Source organism: Ciona robusta, chromosome 8 (genome assembly GCF_009617815.1).
Source record: "Ciona robusta chromosome 8, ASM961781v2".
NCBI lineage: Eukaryota > Metazoa > Chordata > Ascidiacea > Phlebobranchia > Cionidae > Ciona > Ciona robusta.
In genome coordinates, this window is record NC_143242.1 from 7,291,927 (window position 1) to 7,307,892 (window position 15,966).

A 15,966-nucleotide genomic window follows, 5' to 3' on the forward strand; every position below is an offset into this window, starting at 1 on the left:
ACAACCCCATTCAAAGGACCCAACACATTGGCAAGTTATAGACAATAGTAGACGATATCATTTTAACTACAGTAAGCTTAAAAGCAAATTATATTGAAATCCAGTCACATTTTCGTCATTATTGGTGACGTAATAAAACCCAGAGGCCGATAACGTCACAGAAATTCCCACACCATGGATTTATCAGAATATAACGGTTCACTTTGTGCATAGTGTAAGTGTGTATCAATACATACAATAAACACCACAATGCACCAACACCACCATACCTCACCCCATACAATAAACACAGCAACACAGCATTCTCTATGAGCCAATATAATAATAATAAATATTTAAAACCGCCTTTTATTTCACCGCCGCCAACCGTCGCGTCGCAATAACTAGTTGTTAACGAAGTGGGAAACTGCATAAGAACGGATTTGGGAGCTAACTATATCTTGCTTTAACGCAAGATTGAACGAACCGAGTGATCTTAGGAATCACTTTATCCGTCGCAACAGCGTCGCATATTCGCGCTTATTGTTGTGGATTCAAAAAAGGAACGACAACATAAACCGATATCTGAAAACTTGACACTAAATTAAATAGTTTGTGTTTTAGGGGGCCTAAGAGGAGGCTGAAATTTTGGTATTTTTTATCCCTAGTCGCAGGTTTGGCGCCTAATTGTTTTGCAGTTGGAACCCACCAGCTTTCGCTGACCGGACTTTTAACCAACCGGCGTGTAAAGGTTTTCGCAAACCAGGACGGTCTGCTGTATAGGCCTGGGTGCAATGACACGTGTTGTGTCGGCCCGGTGCAGTGTCACAGTTCTGTCTAACTTAAACTATCTAACAGCGGTCCCTAGTTATAGCGATGTCACTTCTATCTATCTGATGCCGACTATCCGGCCTTGCTGATAAGTGACACCAGGAGTATGGGTTAAAGTTGGGGAAATCTGACCTGTGCGCACCGTTCTTATGCAGGTTGTTTACACACACACACACATGGAGAAATAAAACCCAAGATTCCCAACCACGTTACATTACTAACGTGTACAAAGGTGGACTTTAATCATTTGACCTCCGTATACTTCCCCACCCCACACCACACACAGTGTACCACATACACATTCAGTTTTAAACAAGCATTCAATAAGTATAAGTGACTTTTATGCTACAGCTCACATAAGTTAGTATTTACATCGACTAAGAATAAATCTTAGTCTGGGTATGCTATGGCTCCATCTTCGTTCTTGAGCTTTTCGTTCCGTCTTTGTCTCTTTTCTATAGAAGCATAATAAACCGTTAAAGGGTAGGGGAGATGGAAAGCATTTTTATTCTATTTTCTCATCCCATTTGGTAGTAAACAAAGAACATTCAAAGAATTATGAAACCATACCCTCACGACTCCCATAGACCGTTGTTAATAGTTTAAAAAACGATCCAGTTATTTCGATATTATGTGGTAAAGGTGTCCCGTCGTCCCCCAACCCACTGTATCATATAACTGACTAACATATTGAAACAATATGAGCTACGAGAAATTGTGCGATTAATTTACAAGCAGCGACAAAGTAGAAACACTTGATTTTTATGATAAAAATACAAACTCACTTTCAACGTTGCCAATACAAAGCTGCATCGGCGGTTGTCACTCGACGCATCTTCATTCGTGAGCGATATAACATGATGTGACTTGAACACAAGACTTCGGTCAATATTGCTTCAGTGTGAGATTTAAATAGTTTAAATTTTAATGAATTATTTTTATTGTCAGCTGTAAATCAAACGTTAAATATTAATACAACGAAATAAATCAACTATATTGCTCATATATTGCATGTTTAAAGCTAAAACAAGACTTTGTCATAACCTGGCTGCCTTCACTTAACTACAATATGACTTCAACTGCTTAACGCTAATGCTTATTCCAAAATGGTGGCAACCAAAAAGATGAAGTCTCGCCCCAAACTTAGCACATTGGCAAAAACGAAAACGTGTTGATCACGTGGAAAGCCGGGAGCTGATTGGTTAATTGCTAGGAGCAACGTTAAGAAATGACGGAACAATGCCTAATTGAATCTCGCGCGAATTCCAGCTCCCAGTGCTGCCTTTATATTAAACGAGTTGGAAAGTTTCGTGATAGGATTTAATAAGGAGTATCTGATCAGGTAACACTGAATCTATTTATAGTAACAGCGGATTGTGAAAATTACAGCAATAATTATTTTGCCGGAATTTCTGCGACTTGTGTGAACACGTAGTAAACAATCAAATCACAAGAATACACTGACAGTTATTCGCTTTTAGACTGTACGAAACATAAATTACAAAAACTATACATATAGCTCTGTGTGGGTAAAATGGGACAACTTTAACACACATTTTTCAACTATCTTGACTGTGTTTTAAACAATTAACAACGCTATTTCATAGCTGTGAGAATACGGTAATATAATTCTTTAAATATTCTTTGTTTACTACCACAAATGGGACGAAATGAAAATGAAAACATGGATCATCTTACCCCAATTTACTATAAATATATAAACCATCTTACCCCAACCTACTATTTATATACATGGACCATCTTACCCCAACCTACTATATACAACAGCTGAGTAAAATGACTGATTCTATTCCCGACAAATACACTCCTCCACCACCCCAGTATATTGGTGTATTACAAAACTTGGAAGAGACACAGATACATATATGGACAAATGTTCCCAATGTTTGCCCATTTTCCTCGATCTTTTTTTGCTTTTGGGCTATTTATTTTGCCAAATTAGCCCTGTTTGGCTGAATTTAGAGTATTACGAAACTTGGAAGAGACACGAATACACATGGACAAGCTTTTTACATGTTTTCCCATTTTCCACGATGTTTTTTTTTCATTTTATTTTCCCAATTTTTTGGCTGAAATTAGACATGTTTTGTCCATACATTCTTGCTAAAATCCCCGGCATCGAAAACACCAATCAGTTGAAATTGTTTATTAGATTTATTCTTTCAAATAACAAACTAATGTTTTCTGTGCGTACAAGAGGCCTCTATATACGCAATATAAAAAAAAACGCTAAAAGCAAAGTTAAAATAATATGGCAAAATTACAGGCAGAAATAAAGCATGATTAACTACTGAACATAACAATAAAAAACAATTGTGCTGTGTGTTTGGCTAAGGCAGGTTTACAAATATGTTACGTCATCTTGGCTCTGTATCCAACTATACACAGAGTCAGTCGTTGTGCGTTTATAAGACATGACGACAACGTTGTCTTTGGTTGGAAATACAGGCTGTCGTTTGCGAGATATTGGTTTCGGTTTGTAGTTGTTGTTTTTCATGTCTGTCTGTTGTCGGAAATCTTCAGGGCGCTGTCTTGTTACACCGAATCTGCTGAAACTATTTCCACCATTATGCGTGATGCGATGGGCTTCATGCGTCAAGCGTTGTCCGTTATGCGTAATGTGCTGTCCGTCATGCGCCAAACGTTGCGCGTTATGCGTCACGCCTCTCGTTGGCGAATGCATCGACGAGGACGAAGACGAGGATGACGTAAGAGACGACGATGACGTCCTGGAACCAGCGGAACCAACGTCTCGACCCGATGCCCGCGGTCGAGCTACAGGCCTGGGTTGGCCCCTTATACTTGTGGCCTCTGCACGCACACGGGATAACCCGATAAGGTTCTGGTAGTCTTTTTGCTTATGGAACTCCGGGATCGACTTTTCCGCGGTTTCTGCAATCCATTCGTCCCGTATGGCTCGATGCACGCTGCCAGGCTTTGACCGGTTGCTGAATTTTCTGGAAACTGAAGCAGCAGACGCGGATTTCGGTCTCTGACTCGGGGGTTCCCCCTGCTTCACCCAAACGGGGTCAGAATGGGGGTTTCCCGACCTTGTACTCGAGGCCGATGTAGGACGAGATGATTTGAACCTGAAATGAAGATACGGTATTAATATTAACACTATATGGTTGGCATTATGAGTGTTAAAGCTATATACGGCTGACGGCTTGAATAAATCATGAGTGACCACTAGATTGAAAAAATATGGGCAAAGCCACACATTCATAGTGGTGGCGGGATCGAGCCTCGAACCCGTATTCTCTAGGCCATGGTTGGCCCAATACCTCTACACTAATGCTACCAACCTGTTATAATATGAGTCCTGTCTTTCAACATAGGGTGGAGGCTCTTGAGGTCTTCCATGTTTTGTACCGATGTCGACTTTAGCATACGTAGGGTTGGAGTAAGATCTGTAACCGTTTTCAGCTGGATTCGAAGCAGACTTTTGACTGGTATCAGCCGGGCTCGAACCCTGTACCATAGCGTCCACACCATTTGACCGTTTACTATTCTTTACTGACGTTAACGTAGCATACGAGGTCAACGCTGCCGTTACAGGCACCGCATACTTCATGTCTGTATCCGTCCTTTCTTTCCATTCCGTGACGTCATTATTTGTGGCGTCGTGTGTCGTGACGTCATTGGATGTGACGTCATCCTCCATAATACGCTTAAGGTCGGCCTCACGTTCGTCCATCAACCATTTAACTTCGTCCACGGTATCGTTAACTCGTAAGAACTGGTGAAGGATCTCTCGGTCTAACTCGCGCAGCTTTTTCTGGAAAAAATAACGTATTGTTTAGAAATATATCGCAAAAACAAACACTAAACATGGATAAATGTCGCTTATTTCCCCTTGCGTTGCGGGGCAACAACAGTCGTTATAACATGGGTGTTCTGTTGCATACACTCGTGCTCGCTAAAGAATTACCATGTAACTTTGTGGGTGATTACTTTTGGGGGAATTTCTGGTGTCAATTCAGACAAACCATCAGTATAAATACGACATAGCGTGCGATGGCTTTGAAATATTATTACGACGATCAAAGGCGTCGCAACAAACGGTTTAAGCAGCATTATACTACGAGCTACGACAGCAGTTCGCATCCAATTACAGCAAGCTAAGCTAAGAAGATTGGACAATATTGTTTCCTTCTTACGAAGAAGCTTACTTATCGGTTTCCTTAGTTGCTTAATTAACATAGGGGTTGCACTATATGTTTGTCAGCGAATTTTGGAGCGAAAACACGTCATCAGTTGTTGGGCGTGTAACACAGTAAGTATGTACAAACAAATCAATTTTCATCTAATGTTAAAACCGGTAAATCTGTAGCTTGACAAATCACGTAAAAGAGTATTCTGCTGGGCAAGGTGTAAAAGTTGCATATATATAGTACGTTGGGGTAAGATGGTCCATGTTTTTTTGTTTTTTTTATTATATATGTAACCGTAGTCTCACGACTCTCGTTGTTAATTGTTTAAAACACGACTGTAGGAAACATGGGATGTTATGTGCTAATGGTATCCATCTTACCACACAGTACTATATTGTGAACAACAACAAACTACAAAATGCAAAGTGTGCAAACTTGAGCATAAACAGCATGTTTGACTGTTGCGCTTTTATCTAATTATAGATTTTATTGCCTTTTCCCTACGTAGGGCGTTCTACGAAAATTTAAATTAGAAGTGTTTCGTATATGCAATAAATTACTCTATCGTTGCAAATATATTGTGAAATATTTATGATAGTAATAAAAGTTAAGAGCTTGTTCGCATCATTTCAAAATCATAGTAGACGATCAACAAACTGAGTTGTACATAGGGCATCTGTTTTTTAGGCTGAAATTTATACTTTTTAAAATAAATTAAATAATATAAACAAAACACCAATTCTATTCATCTCTTTGAATACAGTAGCAAAAATAAAATTGAAAACAAAAAAGAGAAGACAGAAGGAAATTAACAGCAAAACGACATTTGTTAAAACACGCTCATAAAAGCATTTAGTTTTAGTTTTGTCTGAAATTTATTTTTGAAATGAATTTGTAACGCTTAAAACTTTTTGGATTTTAACAATAGCGCCCAAACTTTGCTATTGCGCAAGACCAGGGTTTTTTTAAGCGACGACATCAACCGTTCTATTTATACAACGATGCGCTTCGATGGTTAGACCCATGGTTAACGGGTTTGAATGTCCGACCTCGCACGCCAGTTGCTAAACATGTACTTTATTGACGTGAATGCTCTCACGCACGCAGTGACATTTAATGGATGAGATTGTCACTCAATATTGGGGCGTACGCAGGGGGGAAGCACGTATGTGACTTCGCACGTTTTAAATGATGATTGATGCAAAAATTTTCTGAGAAATTTATGTTTTGAATTTAAATCGTGCCCAAATATTCAACGCACGTTTAAAATTAATGGGCACGCGGAAAATTCTAAATTGCGTTCTCAGAAAACAGACTAAATTACGTTGGGTGTATGACGTACTTCATAGCAATGGAATTTTAATTGCAATCGTTATAACGCGGGCGTTTTGTTTCATAAACCTTGTGCCCGCTTACGAGTTAACATGTATGTAACTTATTTATCCTTGCATGGCGGGGCAATGACAGTCCTTATAACACCAGTGTTCTGTTTTATTCACCTTGTGCCGCTTACGAGTTACCACGTATGTGTAACTTTACATTTTATATGTATGGCGAAAATTGGACAACCCATTAGTGATCACTGGATTGGAGCAATTGCCATTAAATGTCTTGCCCAGGGACACATAGGCCCACAATGGTAGCAGCGTCGAGCCTTGAACCCACAACCACTAAGTCACAATGGAGGATCACATATAACAAGAGTCTCTTTGCTGTAACCTCGTGAAAGCAGTTGAGTTTATAAATATCGACCCAGTTTAATTAAAATAACGCTATGAAACAATATAAAGTATGAAGGGAAGCTTAAGTCTATCGACCTCGGTGTGATTATCTTTCACAAACCATGGAAATAACATTTAATCAAAGTGGGCGGTTGGTTATAATTTGATAAGCCATTGATTTTACTGAAATTAAAACTCAGGCAAAGGTGATAGATTGAAACGTCTGGGGGTGAATCGTAAATGGTTGCTAGAAAGTCATATCAAAAGAATAAACATCATATTTAAATGACTTTGGCCAATTTTCTGCAATCAAGTTTTTGAAGACACCTATGTAACTTTAAAGATACCATATACCCTAGCTTGATATATAGTAGGCTAGGGTGGGGAAGATGGCACACTATTTCATTCCATTTTCTTGTCCCATTTGGTAGTAAACAAAAAACATGTTTAAACACGATAAGGATGTTTGTAAATTATGTGCTAAAGGTGTTGCATCTCCCAACTCTATATATCCTAATTATTATATCAAAGCGTTTTTTACAGTGGATTGAAATTTAAAACTAAAACTTTTCACCGCAATATTTGCAACAACTTAAGCGGTTGCAAAACACCAGTGTTCTCAAATTAAAGTTCGCAACGGTTAGTTAGCTTCTGCAACTAATACAATATTTTTATGTTTTGTGGTTTTACCTTGCGTGGGAACTTGACTTAATTGGCGCAGAACCAAAAACACCAAAAATCATTGTTTTAAAACTCCCAGAGCAAGTTTTAGGCGAAATATTAACAGTTTTTATGATATCGTTTTTTTTTGGTAGACAAAATATAGTAGGTTGGGGCAGAGTCCGTATATAAACCTATTTATATACGGACTCTGGGTTGGGGTAAGATGGTCCATGGTTTCTTTTTAAACGTTCTTTTTGGTAGTAAACAAAGAATATTTACAGAATTATATAACCGTATCCTCAACTCTTGTAAATTTTAAAATGTTCCTTAGGCCTCATTATTACCCACCGTATAATTTATTTAAAGAAAACTCTGGCGTTCGTGTCGAAAATCAGCTTAAAAAATGCGCGAATTTGCCTCGTCACCGTAAAAGGCTGAATTTGGAAGTAATGCTATACGTGTTGAGGTACGCGGTTGAAACGTTCAAGAAACTAGCTTATTCATGTATGCCAATAAACAAGGAAATTGGAAAATGAGATTTATGTGACGCTTGCCTTGTTGTTGTGTTTAAATACCTGGTTTGTGACGTCACAAACCTGACGAATTTGAGCCATTATGTCGTAACAAGAGTGTCATTTGAAACACGCAACAAGGACTGTGATTGGCTGGTGGGTTGAGTGTGAGATTGTACGACTCTTGAAAGTCAAACGAGCAAAGTAAACACTGGATGCGTTGGCGGTAAAGACACCAGTTGGACCAGTATTGGAATGTAGGACCGTACACCTCGGTTAAACCCATAAAACCCTTTGATTTTTAGGTGAAAAAATAACTTTTGATCAAGGACATTTATCGATTTTCTAGAAGAACAAAATTCTAAAGAGTAGACATGACCTTTTCATTATCACTCCCTTTCCACGTCGTACTATAATATCAAAACAATATCCCACAGTTACAGTTACTTATTCGTTGGGTATAAATGTAGAATACTACAAATGAATGTAGTATAGTAGGGTCTTTTGTCACATTGGGTGATAAACAAAGAATTATAAAACCATATCCTTACGACTTCCATAGATTGTTGTAAAATGTAAAAAACACGACCAGGATATTTAGATATTATGTGATAAAGTTGTCCCGTCTCCCCCCACGACCATACTACCAAATGGGGACAAAAAAAGAGAATGGAAACATAAACTATCTAACCCCAACCTAATATAGTATACAACTATAACGAACAGTCTGGTCGATACGCTAGAAAATAAAAGTAATTGCGCAAATATGAAGTCAGTTTTCATTAAACAGGCGGCGTTTTGGAACCATCGACTATATGAAGATAAATAATTCATGCACAGAAACAGCAAGCATAAGAACCAACATGCAGACTTGCATAGCTAAGAATTCAAAGCTGACAAGTTGGTTAGGACTCTCGTATTGGAATGTGTTGACTGTTGACACGACCAATGGAATGCCTTTGGCAAATACCGTTACCTGGTAGTGAACATGTATTGGGACACCAGACAACATAATTACCTATTGGGGCTCTGTAACTCACAAAGTTACATATAGTACTGTGGGCTAAAATGGGATACTGTTAGCACACAATATCCAATATTGCCTAATCGAGTTTTTAACATACAACAACATCATTTTAGAGCTGCGAGAATACCCTACTATGCAATTCGGAAATATGGGATAATATGTGCTGACGGTTTCCATCTTACCCCACAGTATTAGTAGGCGGTAACACAGCATACACAATGGGATGTATTTAACTATAGACAGATGCTTGCTAGCAACGGAAATTGAAAGGCCGAACTCGAAATTTCGTAAAATAATAAACGAATACGTTGGTATCCTAAAAATATAGGAAAGGCCTTTGAAATGTTTATGAGTTGTGTCATAAAACTCCGGGTTCGTCTGGTTTACAAACGTTATGAGAATCGACAGTTTCCAACCATACAGGTTCGAGGCTCGTTGCTGCTACTATTGTGGGCGTATTTGCAAGACAGTTAACAATGGTCACTTATGGGTAGTCTAAATTTTTAATCGTACAGAAAAAACAATCACCTATGAAGTTACATACGTGGTAACTAAGCGGGTACGAGGTGTATAAAACAATATCCGCGTTATAACGACAGCCATTATCCTGCCACGCGAAGGCAAACTTACACTCAATCATTTCATTCAATTATAAAGATCAACAAAATCACTGCATCAATAAAAACGCAATACATATTGAACAGTACAGTCTAGGGCGAACGAATTAAGTGCCAGACCTATGCGGTCACCTAAAGGAGCTCTTAACCCTACGAAACCCGTCAATTGAAGGGTCCTACACAACTTATTGCGGTTTCGTTGCCTCCTGTTTGGAGCTGACAACAGGATTGAGGCCAACTACTTTAATTAGATCATTTCATGTCGAGTGCTGATGTGTTATGGCTGGGTTTAATGCTGTTAGGTTCATAATCATGCAGCATTTAGCTATATACCTGATGCTCCAACAAAGATACAGCCTGTATGTGTGCTATTTTAGGGGGATATTTCACACTGCACTAATTGTGGGGTAAGATTGGATACCGTTAGTACATAATATCTCATATTTCCTTTTCTTGTTTTCAAATTAACAACGCTTTTTAAAGTTGTGAGGATGTGGTTATTTAAGCTTTTTAAATGTTCTTTGTTCACTACCAAATGGGACGACAAAAGAGAATGAAAACGTGTACCATCTTACCCCAACCTACCATATATATTAAAATGCTTACAAACTTAATATTCGAGTTAAAAAAAACTAATTCTGATGAACAGTAACCCATAAATACCATAATGTTGCGCAACCTTAAACCAGGGCTGTTATCACGATAGGTCTTGTTGATTTATCCCACCTAGTGATCGAAGGTAATTGGATTTCCAGGTCTCTATATTATCATAACGGTGGCTTGGGCGCCAGAGTGACTGCCGTTGGCCGTATGCTCATTGCATTTGCTCTCAATACAGATATATAGCAACAGGTATGCTGATGTATACGTGTGATAGCGAATCCTATTACTACGGCAGACGCCTACCTAATTGGTGGTAACCAGAGATACAGGAATAGTGCTGATGAGTAGAATAAATATTAAATATACTTCAATCCTCGTGTGGCAGGGCAACGACAGTCGCTATAACGGTTTCATACACATCATTCTCACTTACGAGTTACCACGTATATATTTAACTTATTTATCCTGGCGTAGCGTGGCGACGACAGTCGTTATAACACGGGTGTTCTGTTTCATACACCTCATGCCCGCTTACAAGTTATCACGTATATATAAATATAACGTATTTATCCTCGCATGGCGGGGCAACGACAGTCGTTATAACACGGGCGTTCTGTCTCGTACTTATGACATAATTGTTGTCATTTCAAAACCGTCTTCAGTGATTTTGGAAGCCCCCTTTGGTAGTATACGAAGAACATTCGAAGAAATATAAAACCGTATCCTCACGATTCCCATAGACCGTTGTTAATTGTTTAAAACATGAACCGGTTATTTGGATATTATGTGCTAAAGGTGTAAAAATTTGGTGCCACATTTCAAAACAAAATCGTATCCTCTAAACTTGATAACAACTGTTTACCTGTTAACGTTACACGAACCAGCGTGAAACCGCAAAAATGCAGTTTCGCACTTCAATTACTATGCAGACTATACCAGGTGCTACCGATTATGGAGCTGCCGTTGGATGTTATCTATAATTACAAGCGCAGGCGAGTTCACACCAGAGCAAATTGAAAATAGCATCAAACATGAAATACCGACGCAGCCAACTTATTGCTTTTGAGGTTTCAAAGCATGATGTGCCTTTTTTATTCTATATGGGTGAAATACTTTAAATTCAGGCCATGTTTAACCGAAAACCCCAACATTCAGACTGTATAAGTATAATACATGTAACTTATTAATCCTCGCATGGAAACGGTATAGTGTCTGCTTACCAGTTACCAATAAATGCATTTGATTTTTAACATTATTTATAAAATACACAAGTATAGAGATGAATATAATAGAAATAATATAATAGGTTGCCATTTTTATACGATCAAAAACTCCTAACCGAAGCGTAACAAGGCGCTTTGATTGGTTAAAAAAAGGAATGTCTGCGTACTTTGGCTAACAAGAACTAAACCTGGTAATAAAAGGATTGGTAATAAAAGGGAATGTCTTCGTATTTTTGGTATGGGCTAGCAAGAACTAAACCGTAGTCACGTCTTTGTTAACATACGATTACATCATCCGTAAATCATTCCGCATGCGCTACCGTATCCATCTTACACACAAATCGTATAAAGCCAAAACCTTAGCGCCATATCTCAACATGACACTTAAATACATCTAATGTTTAATCTGACGCGCCCGTGTTTGCATTACTCCAAACTCTCAGAGGACAAAGTCGAGATGCTGCCATGTAAGCGATGACGTCTTTGCGAGACATGCCACGTTACTAGGCAACGGGAAAAGATAAAAACAAACAAGAATTGCAACGATTGCTTCTTGCCGCGGTTTACAGTTTAGACGAACCGAACTCGACTCGGTAATACTATCACTCTGTTTATCGTGTTTTGTTAACGGTTCTAGTACACGGTACTGTACGATAAAATGAATACCGTTAGCGTTAGCACATAATATTCCACATTTTCTTCGTGTGTTTTTAACAATTAATGACAATATTTTAGAGTCGTGAGGATACGGTTCCATACCTTTGTAAATATTATTTACTACCAAATGGCAAAGTTGTTTTACTCAAGGATAGAGTAACCAAAGTCACATTTACATTTTATATAAACTTACAGATTACGTTTTCAACTTAGCACAAAGTAACCAACATCAAACTAGAGTGACATCGCATTGGCTTATCTTGGCCTGACATCGGTCAGATTAATGCCATGTTTGCTTTACTGGGAAGTGACAGAGATGGTTACACGTCTGTGCGACTTCCCTTTCGTTGGCGAGCCAGCGTGTAACAATTACGAAGGGCACATTAGGGATGCGTCCAGTTATCAAAACTATAAATAGTTTCAATTTGTTTCAGGGAAATATAGGACTCAAATCTTAACAACATAATATAAAAAAATGAGCGTTCATCTAGGATCGAAGGAGGCAATGACGTATTATAGCAATGTAACGTATAGTTTTCAATACTAATTCACTCTGTTGTTTTACCCAAATATACGCTTCTACTCCAACCGCAATAACAGTCAATCCAAATTTAAACGTTGCAATTCCACAACTAAGCATGAATTGTGTTAAAATGTAAATGCAGCTAAAATGAGTGGCCTAGTTTGACATTTTGTCATATACAGTCAGCACAACATTATGCGTTCCCAAACCATCCCTATTAGATTTGAATGCAATTTCAAGTTTAAACGTTAAAATCTTACTACAACTCATAAACGAACGACCTAGTTTCGCATACTTTTCTAAGCCGTTGGCCACAACACACACTAATGGTCACTTAGTTTCGTTGCTCCTTCACCAAACCATCAATTGTATTCCGTAGTTAGGTTAGAAACACATTTAAACAACTAAGAAATGTATTTAAGTTGATGTGACAACTCTGGCTCAAATCACAAGTTCCTTACTGTAGGACCTCACCCATATATAACTCAGTAAGAGTTATGGGCTAACTTTGGCGTATTAATCAATATACAGAACAGCGGCGACTTCAGTTTAGTTACACTATATATAGTAGGGTTGGGGTAGATGGGACACCTTTAACACATAATATCCAAATATCCTGACCGTGTTTTAATGAATTAACAACGGTATGTGGAAGTCGTAAGGATGCGGTTTTATAATTCTGTAAATGTTCTTTATTTACTACCAAATGAGACGAGAAATTAGAATTAAAAGGTGTCCCATCTTCCCCCATCCTCCTATACACGATCTAGAACAAGCAAGAAGCAACCACTAACAAACTTACCATTTCATGTAGTAGATACTGCAGTTTAAGAGCCATGTCTGATTTATCTTTCCTTGGTGAGATATCCTCAGATTTCTTGTTATTCCCGTTTGTATTTGCAAGCGCGACAGATGCTGGTACTACACGTATCACTCTGGGTGTTTTGGCCGCTTGTTTTGCCAAGCTTTCTTTGAATATTTTCGAACAACTTTCAATACTATCTCCTGCTTCTTTGCAAAGACACCCCGGTACTTTAGTTCCAAGTTTTGCGTTCAAATGGCCATACATGTCCATAGTGTCGGTCTCCATCTCGTCTGAGGATGACTTCCTGCGGGAATGCGAGCTCTCCTCGCCCGCGGAATAGCTCTCCGAATCCCCGATGGCGCTATCGTTATCGCATTTATTCTGCAACTCGCTTTCTTTCTCTTTCCACATGGTTAGCTACAAGTTTATAACCTAACTTGTACAGCACAAACCTGAAACACAAAACCAAGATCCATAAATCTATTTTACGGTCAGCAACACCCATATACCGCCAACTCATGCTAGTTCTTATTCCGTTTCTAATGAATAGGAAATCGTGTCTGGCAGTGTGAGAGACAGAGCGTAACTGAGCTCGTAAATACGTCATACACACGCCCTTTTTCTCCCTCGCGAGTTTTGTTTCTTTCTTTCTCTCCCTCTCACTCTCGAGTTTTCGCTCTAGATACGCGCTGGCGTGGGCGCAGCAACGTTTTTACGACGCTTCGCCGCGGTAGTTAAATTGCTGTGAATTAAGAAAAAGTAAAACACACACCGAAATCTATTCCGCAAACTAGACTAATTCAACAAGTAAATAAACGCCTTTATACTGATGCTTTTTCTCATACTTTGTATAGCGTATTTTACCGACTGTCATTTTCCTGCTAATTCCTTCACTTCGTTGTTTAATTAATTTAATCTTCGCTACTGTATTCGAGGAAACAAATAAAACGTTATACAATGTAACCATTCTTCTTACTGAAGAACCTTTAACGCGCACCCACATATAACACCAAACAGAACACCCGTGTTATAACGACTATCGTCGCCCTACCGCGCAAGATAAGTAAGCTACAATCACACCTACAGTAGCACTACCCTCAAAGCGCCAAAACTTATGAAATAAATGTTGTCACACTTGGTGTGAGTCAAACGATCCAGACGGTTTATTACTCGCTTGGAGACTTCAAAAACCTCAAAGGATTTTCTCCTTAACCGACTTCACCCAAAACATGGGGAACCATCTCTATCTAAAGCGGAACTGACGTCATAGTCCTTTACACGCCAAATCCATTAACCAGCCCGGAACGACCGATAGTGACGTCATAATTCATCTACCACGCGACGCTCCAGCGATTCCACGAAGTAGAGCGAAGAATATTCGATTATAAAAGTTGATTGAATTATATAGAACTGTGGACTAGAGAAGTCGCTCTGTGGTTTGAAACACTAAAAGCATCTTCTGAGACGTCCCATTTGGTAATAAACAAAGAATATTTACAGAATTAAACAACCGTATCTTTATGACTCCAAAAGAACGTTGTTAATTTTTAAAAACACGATTAGGAAATATGGGATATTATATGCTAAAGGTATCCATCTTACCCCACAGTATTACAAATGTAATAATATAGTCTTATATATAGTAGGGTGGGGGAGGATGGGATACCTTTTGCACTTAATATCCAGATATCCTTATCGTGTTTTAAACAATTAATAACGGTCCATGGGAGTCGTGAGGATACAGTTTTATAATTCTTTGAATGATTTTTGTTTACTACCAAATGGAAAGAGAAAACTAAACGTATTTACTACTAAATGGGACGAGAAAATAGAGTTAAAAAGTGTCCCATCTTCCCCACCCTACTGTATATCTAAATTAATACTTCCTAAACTCCCTTCTAAGTTCACACAAGTTTGCCTTGCAATAATCCCCTATATTAAACACCGTCATTCAAACGATGTATATAGTAGGGCGGGGGAAGATGGGACACCTTTAACACATAATTTCCAAATAGCCTGATCGTGTTTTAAAGAATTAACAACGGTCTGTGGAAGTCGTAAGGATACGGTTTCATAATTCATTGAACGTTCTTTGTTTACTACCAAATGGAAAGAGAAAACAAAATGAAAAGGTGTCCCATCTTCCCCCACCCTACTATATTCTATAATCTATATGACCCCGTGACCGACCAATATATTCATTCATGAATGTCGTAGCAAAAGGCCACGAACGCCGTGCTGGAACGTCGTTTATTGTTGACTTTTTGTTTCGACTTCGCGCGACATGCGGTCGCCTTTGTCCTACTAAATAGAATCGTCGTCCAGCCACGCCGCTACCCGCTGTACATACAAACTGTTCCTTTAGAAATCGAGCGAGATGGGACGAGAGATAAAGATGACGTCATCGGAATGACGTAACTATTATTACGTCATCAACACGCGAAACAATAATCACACGTCGGAAAAAGATCCGGCTGACAATTTAACACGTTTTAACAAAATCAAAATCATTGAGTGATTAAATCCAAGTTATTCTATTTTAACGACTGTCGTTTTTTGTTACTATAATTTCCCTTTCTTCGCTGTTTTAATTAATTTGATTTTCACTGCTATATCCAAATAAATAAATT

General features: G+C 38.6%; 1 protein-coding gene and 1 long non-coding RNA gene across 2 annotated transcripts; both read right to left on the reverse strand.

The window, feature by feature from the left end:
- Window positions 1-2,962: 2,962 nt before the first annotated feature.
- Window positions 2,963-13,867, reverse strand: LOC149732955 (uncharacterized). The gene is made up of 3 exons (XM_089883831.1): window positions 13,334-13,867; window positions 4,137-4,609; window positions 2,963-3,920 (listed from the first exon to the last, which is right to left on the reverse strand). Exons 1-3 carry the CDS (start codon window positions 13,745-13,747, stop codon window positions 3,173-3,175), a joined length of 1,635 nt encoding a protein of 544 aa, XP_089739957.1. The 5' UTR covers window positions 13,748-13,867; the 3' UTR covers window positions 2,963-3,172.
- Window positions 5,004-13,327, reverse strand: LOC149732956 (uncharacterized). Its single transcript, XR_016385616.1, has 2 exons — window positions 6,485-13,327; window positions 5,004-6,386 (listed from the first exon to the last, which is right to left on the reverse strand). It is a non-coding gene; the product is annotated as an uncharacterized LOC149732956 (long non-coding RNA).
- Window positions 13,868-15,966: the final 2,099 nt, after the last annotated feature.

What these genes read in the sequence shown, in the direction of transcription:
- LOC149732955 (XM_089883831.1), bottom strand. Translation starts at nt 13,747, where the DNA reads ATGTGGAAAGAGAAAGAAAGCGAGTTGCAGAATAAATGCGATAACGAT. An exon ending in AGTATCTACTACATGAAATG is followed by an intron (nt 4,610 to 13,333) that starts GTAAGTTTGTTA and finishes TATTTTTTCCAG; the next exon opens with AAAAAGCTGCGCGAGTTAGA. An exon ending in CAGGACTCATATTATAACAG is followed by an intron (nt 3,921 to 4,136) that starts GTTGGTAGCATT and finishes TCTTCATTTCAG; the next exon opens with GTTCAAATCATCTCGTCCTA.